The 16,885-nt window shown below is 39.8% G+C and overlaps 2 protein-coding genes across 2 annotated transcripts in view; one reads left to right on the forward strand and one right to left on the reverse strand.

Annotated features, from left to right (window-relative positions):
* The window catches only part of slit3 (slit homolog 3 (Drosophila)), a 234,923-nt gene that overhangs the window by 139,500 nt on the left and 78,538 nt on the right, over positions 1–16,885 (reverse strand). The gene's annotated exons all lie outside the window — the stretch shown is intronic.
* Positions 2,503–5,147, forward strand: LOC148156685 (uncharacterized). Its single transcript, XM_088009345.1, has 4 exons — positions 2,503–2,731; positions 2,930–4,003; positions 4,092–4,260; positions 4,676–5,147. Exons 1-4 carry the CDS (start codon positions 2,524–2,526, stop codon positions 4,800–4,802), a joined length of 1,578 nt encoding a protein of 525 aa, XP_087865471.1. The 5' UTR covers positions 2,503–2,523; the 3' UTR covers positions 4,803–5,147.

The raw sequence follows: 16,885 nt of genomic DNA on the forward strand, positions 1-16,885 counted from the left end.
CGTCATCATAATAGCATGCCAACATTTGCTCTGGACACAAGTGTAACGACATTAAAATGCACAGTTCCACTTTGTAAATGGCAGTGTGAAGGGATAAAAGCTTTGGTTGTTCACTTGAAGGAGCATATAGTAGAGGGGCGCCAAGTAACTTGCCCTGTGAAAGGGTGCACCTCTGTGTTTCGTGTAAAATCTTCCTTTACCTCTCACATTTCCAGGAAGCATAAAAATTTTTTGGAAAATGTGATTTGTGAAACAAGTAATGAAGATACTCAGAGTGCTGCAAGTGCTACCAAAAAAGATTCCAGTGTGCCAGATGCAGAAGACACAGTCATAGATGGACCAAATTTCAGTGACTTGTATCTTAGAAATGTATGTATGTTTTACATAAAACTACAGGGACAGCATCTTCTTCCATCATCTACCATTCAAAACATTGTAGAAGAGATGCAGAATATACATGAATTGGGACAGACATACTCTTTAAATAGATTGAACTTGCTTCTTAAAGAAATGTCATTTGCAGATGAAGACATTGCAAAAATCTGTGACACAGTAAAACAGTCGGACTTGTTCTCAGCTTGCCACACAGGGCCAATGAGAACTGCTTATTCTAGAGCCCAGTGTTTTAAAGACATGTTCAAATATGGGGAACCCAAAAAAGTGTTGTTGGGCAAAGATGAGGACAGAAAAGATAGATTTGCATACTATGTTCCTGTGCTAAATACGTTAAAAGGTATGTTAGATTCCAAATATTGGCAGGGCCTAATGATGGCTCATGGCGTTTCAAAAGCTGATGTTCTCTCTGACTGTGACGATGGTAAGGTGTTTATGTCCAACGTATTTTTTCAAGAAAACCCAAATTGTCTCAAGCTGGTTCTCTATCAAGATGCATTTGAAGTTGTGAATCCATTGGGATCTGCAAAAAAAAAGCACAAGATCTTGGCTGTTTACTTTTCTCTACTCAATATGCCGCCCCATGTCCGATCAAATACTGATCATATGCAGTTGGTCTTGTTGTGTAGAGAGAAGGATTTCAAGGAATTTGGCCATTCCAGAGTTTTTTCAGAACTGTTGACTGACTTGAAAATACTAGAGGAGAATGGGATAACTATGGCAGATGAATCAGTTGTGAAAGGAGCACTGTATTGCATTGCTGGAGACAACTTGGGCTCTCACTGCATCGGGGGTTTTACGGAAAATTTCAGTACATCTCAGTACTTCTGCAGATATTGTCTGATTACTCGGTCTGAATTTCAGAGTGAAAATCCTGCTATCGTTGGACCAGAGCGGACTCCAGAAACATATCAATCTGCCACTGAACAGCTGGAAAGAGAGGATGTGACAGAAGTACAGGGGATAAAGTTCAGGTCAGTGTTTAATACTTTAGAGAACTTTAATGTTTGTTCACCAGGCATGCCCCCTTGTCTTGGCCATGACGTCTTCGAGGGTGTCCTCTCATATGATGTTGCCCTTTATCTCAAATACATGATTGTCAAAAAGAAATGGCTGACATACACAATTTTGAACAGGCGCATCAGACAATTCAAATACAAAGCAACAGATGCTTGTTCCAAACCTTGTGCTGTCACTCCAAAAGCACTGAAACTCAGTGGACAAGCAGTACAAAACTGGAATTTCTTGAGACTGTTGCCTCTGTTAATTGGTGATAAGGTGCAGGATTCACAAGATGATATCTGGCAGTTAACATTGCAGCTTAAGGATATTGTTGACCTGATTTGTGCTCAGCAAATTTCCAAGCCTCAGGTTGCATATTTGAATGTTCTCATCCAGGAATATTTGGAAACCAGGAAGGTATTGTTTCCAGATAACGCACTGAGACCTAAACATCATTATTTACAACACTATCCAGGGCTGATTCTGAAATTTGGTCCACTCATCAGGCTCTGGACCATGCGGTTCGAGAGCAAACATAGTTACTTCAAAAGATGTGCCAGACAACTGAAGAACTTCAAAAATCTGTGTTTGACTCTTTCAGAGAGACATCAAATGTTACAGGCCTTTCTTTCTGCTGGAACAGTGACTCTCCCAACCTTGCTAATAAAAGATGGCTCACCATTTTATGTAGAACTGTACAGTGAGGAAGTTAAAGGTGCAGTTCTTCATTTTGGTTTCACTGAAATAAATACAATGACTCCCACAGATGTGCAGTATAATGGAATAACGTACAAGAAGGGCCAATTTGTAGTCAGTAGGAATGATGAGTCACTGGAGTTTGGTGAACTCATCCTTACTTTGGTGAAGGATGAATCTGCACTTCATTTTCTGATGAGAGTGTATCGTGGAGAATTTCTTCCACACTACCACATGTACTTTGTAAAGGATGAAACAAGAAGATTAGAATGCAGACACATTAGTAAACTGATTGACATGTGGCCATTGTCGTCTTACATAAAAGATGGGAATCGGTTTGTACCATTAAAGCATAGTGTTTTGGCAGTGTAAAGGCTTGATATTAATAGTTCAGAGATCAACCTTTTTTTAGTTTTCTGTATTTCAACAGATATGATGGATACACAAAAGGACATCCGGGATGCCATTCGAGCAGTGCTTCCTGGTCTTTCACAGGAGGTTTTGGCTGCTTTAGAGGATGTGTTGGAGAAACTCGGCACTACAACCACAGATGATTTCCAGTATATTACCGAAGGAGACTTATTGCCTGTGCTGAAGCCCATACAGGCCAGAAGACTGGTTGCTGCATGGGCCCAAAATAGTAAGTATTTTGAGATAAAGTCTTGTGTAACTTTTGCATCAAAACATGTGCTTTACACCTACCTACAGATCAAAGTTGAAAATGAAAGGTCAACAAAGACAAATTTCAATCACATTTCATATGTTTGTTTATTTGACAAGGACAACAATGTATACTTATATTTAATGTTTTTCAATTTCATGTGTTGTACCTTTCCAGACTCAATGGCTTCAACTTCAGGCGGGGCATCCTCCTCTCCTCAATCCGTTCAGTCCTCTCAATCTGCAGCCTCACTTTCACAACCATCGTCTGCTGCTACTTCATCGCCTTCCCTGAGCTGCTCCCCAGTTTTGCCAACCTGGGTTGACAGTTTTCAGATACCGTGGCAGAAGCTTCCAGAAGAGCTGATACAGACTTTGGAACGACAGAAAAGGCCAAGTGCACGACTTCGAAGACTAATGGTGAGGATTATTGTCTCTGAAATGATGCTGATTTGCAAGAATCCAACCAAACGCAACACTACTGAAATAGCAGAAAGGATGGTGAGCAGGTATCCAAAGTCACTTAAGGATGTCATTGATGGTGACGTTATTGGACTTGGTTATCATTCCTTGGTAAAACAACTTCAGGCAAGAATTGAAAATGTGAAACGACAAGACACACCAAAGATAACTAAACGCAAGGCAGAATCAGATAATGACACTGATGAGATACCGGCTGAGCAGAAAGCCAGTGTTCAAGACACGTATGGCTGTGTCAACTGGGCGCCAAAGTTTTTGCCCCTTTCTGAGACTGTAGAGAGTCAGCTTAAGAAAAAAGAAGACATGAAAAAGATGTTCAAAGACAAAAAATATGCTACAGAAGATGTGAAAGAACTTATCAAGTCCACCTATTACATGCAACGACAGGACATCAATAAAGGTACAAGCATCCTGAAGCTATGCCAAGAATGGCCTTTTTTGTTCCATGAAACTGGCATGGGAGAACACTTCCAGCAACTTACTGGCATCAGTCTGATGGAAGCCTTCTTCACCAATCTGGACAAAAAGGGGGAGCGCATCCTCAACTTCCTTAAAACTGTTTTTGCTCAGAAAGAAAAACAAATTCTGGAGTCTCTCCTCAAGTTAGCAAGTGAAAAAGGTCAGTCCAGTGGTTGTACAGAGATGATTATTCTTCTACTTGCTTTTTTTGGTGAGAAGGAAGAGCATATGTTCCACTATGTTGAGAAGACGAGCCTTGCTGAAGAGGTTGAGATGGAGAATGTGCCAGCAACACCCTGCCTTATTGTGTGTGGTATGTCTGAACCAAGTTGACAAAGTAGTTGAATGGTTCACACAGGGGCTTTTTGTGATATATATTTGTTCATGTTTTTTATTCAAAGGGTCCTCTTGCTTCACTGCGGACTGCTTCATGTTGAGTATTGATCAGAAGATTATCAATGACCACATCACTGCCTTCTCCTGTGCCATCTGCCTGATGTTTGGCAGTTACTACTGTTTCAATATACACTACCCAGTGGGACTGCGGTCAACACTGGAGTTCCTCCAGAGGTAATTCTTATACTTACACACAGTCTACATTTACCAGCAAGATAAAGTTTTCACAATATAGATCAGAATATTACTAGTTACCGAAATATAATAAATACAAAAAACAATTGGAGGGGAAAAAACTGCTAAATCTAAATATTCGTGATAGAAATAATGCCAGTAGAAACTGTAAAAATGTTTTATCATTTCTTTGCTGTTGCTGAGCAGTGTTTAAATTGTATATTTTTTATGGCCATGGACACAGAAGAGTTCTTCAATCTGTTTGTGAAGCAGGATAGGCACAAAAGCCTGTCACTAAATATTCCTCTGGCTCTGCCACTGAATCCAGCGACCACAAAGCTGGATCTCGTGATATCTCTCTGTTAAGTCATTTATAAACATAACATTAAATGCAATAAAATTTCTTTTCTTCAAGGTGTTTCTTTTCAATTAATCCGGAGAGAGGAACAAAAGTTGAGCATAGCAAGAGGAGGAAGATCTTGGCGGTCAACCCAAGAGTCCTCACACTCATCGCTGACCTTGCAGACCATGAGTGGACTTAGGCCATGCTTTGTGAGTCATGTGATATGATGTGTAATGTTATGTTGTGGTGCCCAGCACAGACTGTTTAGATGTGACTAGGAGTTGTTTGACCTGATCCATTTGTTAGAAAGTTCTTATTTCTGTGTATGTGCCAATTCCATATGACATATGGATTATTCATTTGAAACACATTGCACCGGGGTTGAAGTGATAATGTGTCATATCTGTTCAAACTTTTGTACTAATATAAGTGCTTGCTGCTTTTTGGAAGATGTGTTACAAGTTCTTTGTAATCACTGTTCACAGGGTTGTGAGAAGTTTGTACAGCCCAAAAAGTTTTCATTAAATGGAAAAAATACAATGAAGTTTGGTTTATTGGATATTTTATGTAAAATTTACTTATACTTTTCCATGTTTTTACCATGAGACAAAACTGGTAGCACATTATTTAGCTGCTATAATCGATTTGATAATTTTACCAAGTAAATTTGCACTTTTTAATGTCACAATTTGCTCTAACTAAACATTTCTTTAATGTTTCAATGTTAATTTTTAGCCAAAAAGTTTCTTTTTTCTTACTTTTATATAACATTATGGCTTCAAAGTCAGTAATTAACCATAAAATCAGCAATACTGGTGCTCTTTTACCATTAAAGAAAAGGATAAATATCCTACAGTTTTACAGGTTTTTCCCTTTGAGAAATAAAGACAAAACGTATTAATACAGTAATTTAGGGAAATGTTTGCATGGTAAAACTGCTAAATTTACAGTAAAATGTTTTCAAATTTCATGTCATGAACTGCATATTAGATCAATTTTAGGACAAAATGTAATTTTTTGTAATGGTAATAATAGTAATTTTTACATTAAAAGGTTAAAAAAAACAATTTATTACTGTAGAATCAGCAACACCAATACTCATCTATCGTAATTGTAAACAATATCTTACTGTAATTTTAACGGTGAAATTCTGGCAACCACAGCTGCCAGAGAATTACTGTTTAAAATACAGACAAAACCCTGTAATTATACAGGAATTCAGTGACATATTTTATAATTTAGATTGTTAATTTTACAGCAAAATACTTTCATATTTCATGGCTCTAACTGTATTTGCAATATTGTTTTAATGTAAATTTTAGGATACAACTTGATCAATTTCAATGGTAAAAACTGTCATTTTTACAGTAAAAGGTTGAATAAAACACCATTTATTACTGTAGAATCAGCAATTGTAAAAATTGTCTGACTGTAATTTTTACGGTTAAGTTCTGGCAACCACAGCTGCCAGAGAATTACTGTTTAAAATACAGACAAAACCCTGTAATTATACAGGAATTCAGTGACATATTTTATAATTTAAATTGTTAATTTTACAGCAAAATACTTTCATATTTCATGGCTCTAACTGTATTTGCAATATTGTTTTAATGTAAATTTTAGGATACAACTTGATCAATTTCAATGGTAAAAACTGTCATTTTTACAGTAAAAGGTTGAATAAAACACCATTTATTACTGTAGAATCAGCAATTGTAAAAATTGTCTGACTGTAATTTTTACGGTAAAGTTCTGGCAACCACAGCTGCCAGTACTTTACCGTAAAAATGACATTTTTTTTTTTACAGTGTACATATCTGTGCCTATAACAGGATTGTGTTCTTACCCGTTTAATGTGGCTCTGGTTACGGTCCTCACTGGACAGCTCCTCAACATCGGCCATGTAAAATGCAACTTTAATCTTGACACAGCAGCTAATGTAGCGCCGTCCCTGGAAATGTCTTTCCACATTACAGGATTTCTCCGACTACAAGCCGCTACTTTTCCCACACTTTGAACATATATACATGTACGTTTCCTTTTATCATTTCTTTTTTAATTCGTAGGTGTGGCTTACAGTAAAGTACGCTCTTTTTGTTATTTGACAACTTCTCGCAACAGAGCAAACGTTCAGGTAACCCTTCAGCTTTGGCAATGAATGCAAATGATTCGGTTCATGAATGTAGAATCTCTCCCCAGCTCCCATGGCCCCACACCCGTCGGTTCGTTCACAGCCCCTGCCTCGCACCCCGCCCAGCTGAAAGGAACGTGTCGCAGGCTATGATGCAAATCTTTGCTGACAGAAATGTTGAAATTTAATATTTATTCTACACATTTTTATAGCATTGGAAAACGTTAAGAGAGACTGTGTCATGTTTGTTCTCCTATATTAAAACAAAACATATATTTCCCACTTTCAAACATTTTTGGAAAAGCTCCAGAGAGCCACTAGGGCAGCGCTAAAGAGCTGCATCGGGCTCTGGAGCCCCGAACTAGGCCATTCTGACTCATGACTCCGCTCTGTCCAAACTTCTTAAGCCAGTGGTGCCCAAAGTGGGTCCGTGAGGGCCGGCGTGTCTTCGTTCCTCCCTGGTGGCAGAAACAACCTCCTCAGCAGGTCAACGTTCTTCTCAGGCCTCTAACAATCCATCATTGGATCCAGGTGCATTAAATCAGGGAGGAACTAAAACATGCAGGACGCCGGGCCTCCAGGACCCACTTTGGGCTCCACAGGCTTAAGCTAATGACAGGCCACAAAATTCATTACATTTAAAGTCCAAAATTTTGTTTTTATTTTCTGCTCATCAATATGAAATCTGTATACCAGTAAAGATCTAAAACATAAAAAGGTGCCTTGACATTTTCCAAATGTTTTAGGTCATCAGTTGTTATTACAACTTTTGGTCAGCGGCCGAACAATTTCACTTCAAGAGCCACAAATGGCCCCCAAGCCACACTGTGAACACCCCTGATGTACAGTAAACAATTAGTGACTAATTTCATTCCTCCAGAGAAACTAGCCTGAAACTATTAAGGCTCCGTTCAACCAGGAGGCAAGTCCGATGTTACCACAGCGGTTCTGATCTTTAAATAAAACAGAAAAAACGCTGCTGTTCCACGCCCAAATATGGAATAAATCACATCACTTTTCAAAGCGTCCGTTGTCTGAAAGGGCGTCGTGTTTTATCTGAAGTTTACATCGTCAGCTTTTATCACCTTCCTCACCATCTGTTGACCAAGCTCTCAACAACTTTAAAATAAATCCAGAGACACTGTGTGGCAGCCATCTTTACTGCCAGAAACAGAGCGCTGCAGCAGCCATCATCACTGCTACAATCAGAACGCCACGGCGGCCATCTTTACTGCCAGAAATAAAGCGCTGCTGGGGGATGGCTACCTTCTTCTTCTTGGGGTTGGAAGCTGTTCACAAAAAAGTCTGATGCGGTCAGGTTTAATCAGTACCATGAAGCAGAAAAATAAATTGCATTTCAGCAAAAGAAACCAGAAGTGAACATCAAAAGCTGCTCTGTTGACGTAGCATTAGCTTACAACACACCTGGACCAGATGAATGACGCGTTAGCGACCCACAGCAGAGCAGCGCTGCTGATGTCATCAGTGGCGTGAGTGCGACTATAAAATTTATCAGCAGTGAAGTCGGCGCATTTCTCTCTGACTACGTAAACAAACTGAAGCTGAAGAGTGCGGCTGATCAACATTCAGGCTGGAATCAAACACAGATGGAGGAAAAATCAACCAACTGGATTAACGGGGAAAACAAACAAAACATGGAGTTAGCATCTGGATGAAGTCAGGAGGAAAACAGCAGGGAACTCCAGAAATGTTTAACCATCATCAGGACTTATCCTGGTTTTTCTCATTGTTCTACAAAAGAAACAGAAAAATCTGAAACATGATTTGGGAAAGAAATGGTATGAAAATTTGATAAAATAATATGTACACAGATGGTAAATCAATATCAAAAGTCTTTATATTAAAACTAATTTCAGTTTTGATTTTTTTTTTATTTCAATGTTTGAAGGATTCTTTATTGCCATAAAATTGGAACTAATTTCTCTCCGTATGGTTTTATCATCCAGCTTCTCCTGATGTACTGAATGTATTGATTGGTGATTAGTTTGTGGTTCCTCACTGATCGTCTTTCAGGGTTACACAGGTCAGAAAATAGAAAACATTTACTAACATCCATAAACCCACAGGTGGATGTCATTCTTCAGTAGAAGTGATTGTTTTAGTAACTCAAAGTCAGAAACAGTTCACTGACATGAAATAAAAACTCAACATGTGGGACCAGTGACCCACGGATGGAAGTCTTAATGAGCCGCTTAGTGCTGCCAGCAGCAAATATTTCACTGTAAATATGATATTTAGAGATTGTTCTGGTTGTAGCGACTCGACGCGATCGTCCAGCAGAACTTTACGAGCCGTTCGGTTCTGATTACTGATCCTGTGACCTTCAGGCTGCAGAGCTGGTCAGGATCTCCTGCTAGAGACGTTTTTACTGCCGGATCTGATCTCACCACAGGGCCCAAACACGGCGGCCATGTTGGCCAGATATCTGCTCTATTCTGCGTGTGTATGAACACATTAAACACGTGTTCATGCGCCACGCCGCCTGCGCGGCGATGGCGTGTTGCTGCAGCAGCTGGAGGTCTCTGCTACATGAATCACCTCCATGGAGAGCGCCGCGCCTTCGAGGAGCCAACACCTGTTACTGATCAGCAATGAGAGTCAGAGTGTGTGACGTGTTAATATCACACACACACACGTTTGTTTTGCTAACTTTGTGGGGACTTTCCATTGACTTCCATTCATTTCTACAGCCTAAACCTGACCTTTACCCTTTTCCTAACCCTAACCATCACATACCTAACCCTAACCCCAACCAAAACTCAATTCATACCTTAGCCCTAACTCTGACCCCTGACCCAAAAACAGGGTTTCCCCTCGTGGGGACCAGGCTCCGGTCCCCACGAGGAGCGATTGGTCCCCACAACGCAGTATATGTCAGGAAAATCGTCCCCACAAGGTATTACAAACAAACGCACACACACACACACACACACACACACACACACACACACACACACACACACACAGGAAGGTCAGTCCAACAGAACGAAGTGGCTGTGATGGACGGACATCCAGAGGAGGAGAAGCAGAAAAACATTTGATACTAAACTGTATCATTAACCACCATCTATATTAGAGATGAAACGATTAATTGTGATTAATTGATTGTTAAAATAATCATCAACTAATCAATAATCATTAACTGGACTTTACAGTCTCTAATAAAGGCAGTTTGCTGAAAGAACAGAAAAACAGTAATGAAATTAAATAATATAAACATTGAATCTTTCTCTCTAATTATCAGGTTTATTTCCACCAAGCTCAGACAGTCAGGCTGAGTATTTCCTCTCTGACAGCCAAACCTGGTCAAAACTTTTATGGTGCGTTGCCACCAACAGCGTTTCGAGCGTCAACCGTTTGAAGCGGAAACCAATGGCGAGACACGTCTGACGCAGAGACTGGGGATGTAAACGCTGGGAGGAGAGCAAAATGTCCAGAGTCTGTATTCAAAGTCCACACGCGTCGAACTTAAAGCTGCGTGTCAGGGCAGGGCATGACGCGTCTGCGCCATTTTGTACACTTTGGCCCTTCGCCGTATGTGTGAACAGGACAGTTCCTCCCATAGACATAATATAAGGATAGACCCTCATGCACCGCTCTGCCTATTGTCGCTGACGAGATTTAGGGCGGCCATCTTGGAGCGGTCCACCACTCCACTCAGCGTTATGTGTTTAGCAGGCACAATGACGTATCAGCGCATTTAATCGATCATAACACTTTTTGTTACTGTAAACCATATTCAAACATCTATCAAAGCAACATTTATAAACAATTGTATTTTTTAAGTATGTTTTTAATACATAGTTCATCATATTTAAATATGCTTAGTGGCTAAAATAATAGAATAGGAATGGAATATTCTGATATTGATGTATGATGAGCATATTACAAAGCACACAGCCGTTCATAATTTATTTAATAAATTATTTAGTAATATCAATATATATTTACATAACTATACAAACACTAATAAATAAAGATTAATAATGCCACAAATAAATAATGATTAATAGTGAATTATATATATGTTTATATTTTTCACCCGACGAGTCCAATTCATCCGTGCTGCAGTGAATCCGTCTCTCATTATAGATTTCTCCCTCTTCTTCCTCACATCGTGTCTTTAAGAAACTTTCCAAACAAAATCGGGAGATTTAGGATGTATCTTACTTTTAACAGAGTGAAAGAATATAAATAATAGTCTTTACCACCTGTGTAAACTTTGCCGGTGAATGTTATAACACATAATATAAGTTTTATAATATGTGTTATATTGTTTCAATTCTAATATAGGCCCTTGTGTCAGATAATCTAAGTCAATGTTAGAGAATAATTAATTTTTTTAGATTTACGGAATCTCAGTTAGCCTTCATAGCGGGGCTGAACCCGTATTACACCAAGCACTGTAGCTAATATTAGCTGGTATCTCGCCGGTGGACATAAATACAGGAAAGTAATATTCTAATCACAATATATACACAATAATATGTCCATCTTACTTGTGAAATGTTGTCTGTGGAGCCCTCACATTAATAGTCCATAGTTCCGAACAACAATATCCCTCAGTGCTGAGGCATCTTCTGCTGTTTTGATTGAGCAAAGTAGGAGGGTATACCGCTCCAAGATGGCCGCCGTATTTCCTGTGCCGGAGCGGCCAATGCGGGGTCTACTCTTATATTATGTCTATGGTTCCTCCCACCGCCGCTAGCTGGAGGCTAAAACTAGCTCCGCTTTTTTGTGGCGCGCGCGCGGGAAGAGCAGTCGCATTACTTTTCTGTGATTTTCGCCGTTTTCTGGCTCTTTCCATCGTTCTGCTGCGTTTCCAGACAGGAAACCCGTATCAAAGCATCACTGACTTTTAGCATAGTTAAAAATACGACATGCAGCAAAAGAGCCGCGGTGGATGTTTGGATGTACTCACCACTTGGAGCTGCCTTTCAAACCGCCATCTGGAGAAGAGTCGTTTTGAAACCCGGTGCTTTAAAATTAATATCCATATTTTGACAGCTCCCTGCTTCTTGCTCACACGACCTGATCAGTTTTTACCCGAAGCGCAGAATCAGCACTGATTATCCACTAACCCTGTTAGCTTGGACATTTTCTAAATCACCTCTCTGTCGCGCTCTTCTTATTACCCGCGGTTAGTCAGACGTCTTCTTCCGCTCCGAGACACACACTGCGCATGTCTGAGAGCGCCGCGTGCGAGTCAAAGGGGCGCGATGGCTGACAGCGGAAACAGAAACACGTAATTAGTAAGTCGCGTTATTGCTTGGATTTGAATCGGTTTGTTTTTCATCCAGTGAAAACAAAGATGTTGATAAATAAACTGGACAATATGCTGGTAGTTTGGTGACATTTCCACGGTTGTGGTCTGGAAATAAAATCCCGAGTCCTCGGTGTCCGACACCGAGACGAGAACCACAGAAAAAACAACATTTTACCCTTATTTGCAAATTCAATGACTTTCCATGACCTAAAATGAAACTGCATGACTTTCTAAATTTTCTATGACCGGTATGGACCCTGGAGGGAAGGATGGATGGATGGATGGATGGATGGATGGATGGATGGATGGATGGATGGATGGATGGATGACTCCCTGCCACTGATCCTGTTATCCTTATTAATGAGTTTTATTTTCCAAAATTCCACTTTTTTCAATTTCAAGTCTCTATTAATAGTGTGCTATAATGGAGTGTATGAAAACAGTTGAACAAATTACAGTTGTTCTGTTTCTCAAATAAAACAAACTGCTGCGGTTCAACAGAACATTAAATTGTTTTACAAGCTGTTTAAAAGTGTTACCTCTCAATTTTATAGAACTAGCATTATTAAGTTAGAATATTGTTTTTAACATGAAATAACATTTTCCATTTAAAAATACTTGAGAGTTTAACTCAACACCAAAATATTTGTCACATAAAAAGCTGCACACTTCTGTAATGATGAGGACTTTGGTTCGTTTTGATTTTTCCCATCTGTCCCAGATGTCTCCATTAAAGTAACAACATTCAGGGTTAAAGTTAGTTTCATTTTCATCCTGAAGCGATTTCTGATTTGCAGTAAAATCATCAATAATCTGTGGCCTTGTTTCTGGATGTAATATTTAAAGGGCCAGTGTCATGTTTACATCGTGTTATATTATTATTCTCATCAAAAACAAACCTGCAGGTTTGTCCTGTTTCTCTCATGTTTGAGAAATCCTTCAATCTTCATGGCAACCGTTCAGCTGTCATAAAGTCTTTGAGGCTAAGCTCCTCCCCCACTAAGCTCCTTTAGACTAGCCAGCAGCAATTAGCAAACAGATGGTGCAACTGCTGAGCTCATTATATAAGCTACTGCCAGGAGCAACGCTGGTAAAACGCTAAAGGGTTAACAGAGGAGCCATGTTGGGATGACTTCCTGGTGGTGGAGCTTCAGACAGAGCTGGAGTTTTTAAAGAGACAGAGGCCCAATTTGAAGGTGATAAATCAGGACATCGATTTTCTTTTAAGTCATATTTGATATATGTAATTTTTATTACAATTAAAATTAATATAGTTACTTGATTGGGTTATAAGTGCCTGAAAAATACATAATACTGCCCCTTTAAGAGTTAGCAGAGCTGACCAGTTGCAGCTAGCTTGTTTCTGATTGGTTGTCTCTCGTATCCTTGCGCCTCCAGTCAATCCTGGCCTGACTAAACATACAGAAAAGTTTTCTCCTGATTCACTTGTTGGTCTTGAACCTTGCACTAACCTTCCGAGTTGTTAGTTTATTTTGGAGAACATTGGTAACTAAGGATTCGTCTTTCCTGCTCGCCAATATCAACTAATTCTATTAAATTCCACGTTTTACTGTGTACTCCATTTTGTTTAGTAAATAAAGGAGTGATGTCTGCTTCCTGGACCAAAAAAAAACCTCTCACCTCGTCCTGCAGCTCACCTTCTGTTTTCACCTTTCAGCCTCTAACTGCTCCCCTCCCCCACCTCTTTCTGCTCTGCATTAGTTCTGCAGGTTTTGGAGCATGCCTGATCACTGCCAGATCTGACCTCAGAGGAGAACGCAGGAGGAAAACGTGAGGCCATGAAGGCCAGAGGAGGGGAAGATGATGAAAGCTGGAAGCTGCTGGAGACAAAACATCAAACTTATTTCATTGGTTTAAATGAAGAAAATTAGTTTTTTTTAATATCTAATAAAACATCAAATGGCATCAATAGAGAAAGATTTGTAAAACAAATCTGAAAGTCAGGTTAGCGTGAGCTGCAAGCTTTAGAGGCTCAACATGAAGCAGAAGGAGAATCCAAGAAATTGTCTGTAACTCCTGATTGGTATGACATATAATTTAGATAAATGTCGACATTTCTGCAGAGTCTGAAGCGAAACTCAAGCTCCTCGCCAAGCCTGGAAGAGGATCCCGTTTCTCCTGGAAGAGTTTACATCTGATATGTGGGAAGCTCACTGATTTGGAGCAATTTGGTCCTTTCAAGCAGATTGAATCAGTTTTCCAGATAGCAGGGAAGCAGCAGCGAGAAGTGGGGAATGTTTCTGGATGTATTAATGATGGAGTGTCATTTCTGAGCAGTGTGACTGCTACACCGCAGGAATGTCTGATCCACCCGGCTGCTTTTGAAGCGCCTCCACACACTGCGCCGTGCGCTCCGTAAGTCACTCAGACATAGCGTGAAGCAGCTTAATTTGGACCGTATTGGTTTTTAACGGCCTACACAAAACAGATGGGTGTTGGGTTACATACAGCTCAATCAGGCAGAGAAAGGCTGGGCAGAGGAGAGACAGATGGGCCCAGATTAGCCTGGAAAACTGACCCTCATCAGGTATTCACACCCCTGTTAACATGCCAGGTGTTTGAACTGGATGGCATGAATAATCATCTCAAAACTTCTTCTACACATAATGTGACGTTTACTCTCAACATTTCAACTGAAAAACCAACTTTAGGAGGAAAAGGGCTGTGAGTCCAGCTTTCTGTCAGCGTTTCTCCAAATCTGTCCGACCGATTTCTCCTTTCCTCTTCAGGTGTTTGTGTGTCAGATTTAGTTCCAGTTGAAGCCATTGATTGGTTGGTTTGGATGTCTTCATCTTTCCTGAAGATCTCGGGTCACCTGACTGGTTTTCAGCGTGTCTGATGTTCTTCCAGTGTTGTTACAATGTTAAAGGTTCATGCTTGGTTCCATCAGAGCAGAACAATCGCTTAGCCGGCCTAAATGTTTTCTGTGGAAGGAAAGTCGAGGCACATGGAGAACTTCCTGCAGCTCCAGCAGACTTACTGATCAGTTTTTATCTCTCTTTACCCATTTACAGAAAAGTCCAGTTTCTGTTTCTCCAGCTGATGTAATTCCTTGTTGTGTCCTGGATTATAAATAATGCAGTGGGATTTTCTCAGGCTTTCTTCTGACTTATACATTTAGAAAATTAAATCCTTCAGCTTCATAAATCTGAACTTTAACTTCATTATACCTGATGGCGTAAATCAAATCAATCAGCTATCCAATCAAATAACCCAAATATTTAACCAACCAACCAATCTATTAATCAAATAACTAAATCAGTCCATTAATGTAGCTCTATACAACATCCAAAAGTTGACTTCAGACAACTTCTTAAAGTGGACCAAAATATGAATAAACCACAAAGTATTCTGCTGAGCCCTCGTGAAACCAGATTACTGATCATTGATTTCTACTGTACAATGCTTTGTGATTTTATGTAAGTGAAAGCGCTTTATAAATAAACTTTATTTACTTTCCCTCACAGTTTTTCTTCCAACAGATTTGTTTGTTTTGCACTTTATGTACTGCAAAGCAAATTAAAGTTTTCAAATGCTATCATGGTCACATCAAGCAGCAGTGATTACAGATTACTGATGATCAAATTTAAAGAAGAAGCAAATTCAAGCATATCAATTTTCAGGTTTTTAAATTTAAACCATTGATGTATTTGGTGCACATTTAGGAGGAACTGGTTTCAACATGTAGACAGCAAAAGTATCTGATATGATACAAACTACATTTCTGGAAACAATTTGTGCTCCAGCACTGATTATTAAAAACCACGTACACACAACTGTAAATGATGCAGGTACAGAAACAAAAGGAACGCCTTTGAAGATGTTTTATGGGAAGGAAAATGGGAAACACAATGAGTCTGTTTACAAGAAAACACCTTCAGTGGGTTTTGGATGGGGGCATCAGGGTGGAAATGCTTTTATCTTCCACTTCCATCTGAGAATAATACATAACAATACTATGATTTATGTGATTCTGTCATTTTATTACTAAAATAAACCACAATAAAGGTAGAAATTACTTCCAAACCATGTGACATTAATTTTTCACCACATTCTTCTTCTTATTGGCTGCAGGTTTGCAGTTTTCTCTTTGATTGATCCGAATGTGAGCAGAGAGGACAGAAAGCCCACCGGTCAGCGTCGCTGGACCAGATCGGTCCTGATGTCCGCCGTCCAGAAAGGCAACAAATGAGATCTGGACGTGAGTCCCACAGCACATCTGCAGCACAGCTGTCCTCACCGCTTGTGTCATCATCAGTAGCTCTCCCTCCTGCCTCGCACCTCCACACAGACTAACCGTATGGCACAGTGACTCAGATAACAAAACCAACTTTAGATTTAGGCAGGAAGGTTTCAGCTTCATGAACTAGAAGGATGCAGCAAAATGGAAATATACTTTTCAATAACAGCTATCAATATTTTTGGTTAAAATGTTATTGTAGAGAGAGTGAACCCAGAAGACATAACTGAAGCTGCACAAATATAATTGTCAACACCATTATTTTTCCATCTGGAACCTTTGTATTTTTACTCCTGGTACAACTATAAATCAGACACACAACATCCATCACTTCTCTCAGTCTACTGGGGGTTAATTTCTACTTCTGAACCAATCTGATGGGAAGCTGGAAAATACTACTGTTGTGTTCAAGTTGTGCTAAAAGTAATTAACCTATTAGCAAAGCTAATCAAGCCTAAAATAGCATCTCAATGCTAAACACGTAGCAGCAGCACAGACATCCCCAACGCTAATGTCAGCATCCACAGTCCACATTTCTAAAGAAGCTCCATGGATGACCAGAGCTTCCTGAAACTCTGGAAAGCTGAATGGCTAGACTAACAC

This window comes from Poecilia mexicana, unplaced genomic scaffold (assembly GCF_051168715.1).
Source record: "Poecilia mexicana isolate PSO_F unplaced genomic scaffold, ASM5116871v1 scaffold_10, whole genome shotgun sequence".
Taxonomy (NCBI): Eukaryota; Metazoa; Chordata; class Actinopteri; order Cyprinodontiformes; family Poeciliidae; genus Poecilia; species Poecilia mexicana.

Coding starts and splice junctions, on each gene's coding strand:
- LOC148156685 (XM_088009345.1), top strand. CDS start 2,524: ATGATGGATACACAAAAGGACATCCGGGATGCCATTCGAGCAGTGCTT. Junction 2,732..2,929: donor TGCTGCATGGGCCCAAAATA/GTAAGTATTTTG, acceptor GTACCTTTCCAG/ACTCAATGGCTTCAACTTCA. Junction 4,004..4,091: donor ACCCTGCCTTATTGTGTGTG/GTATGTCTGAAC, acceptor TTTTATTCAAAG/GGTCCTCTTGCTTCACTGCG.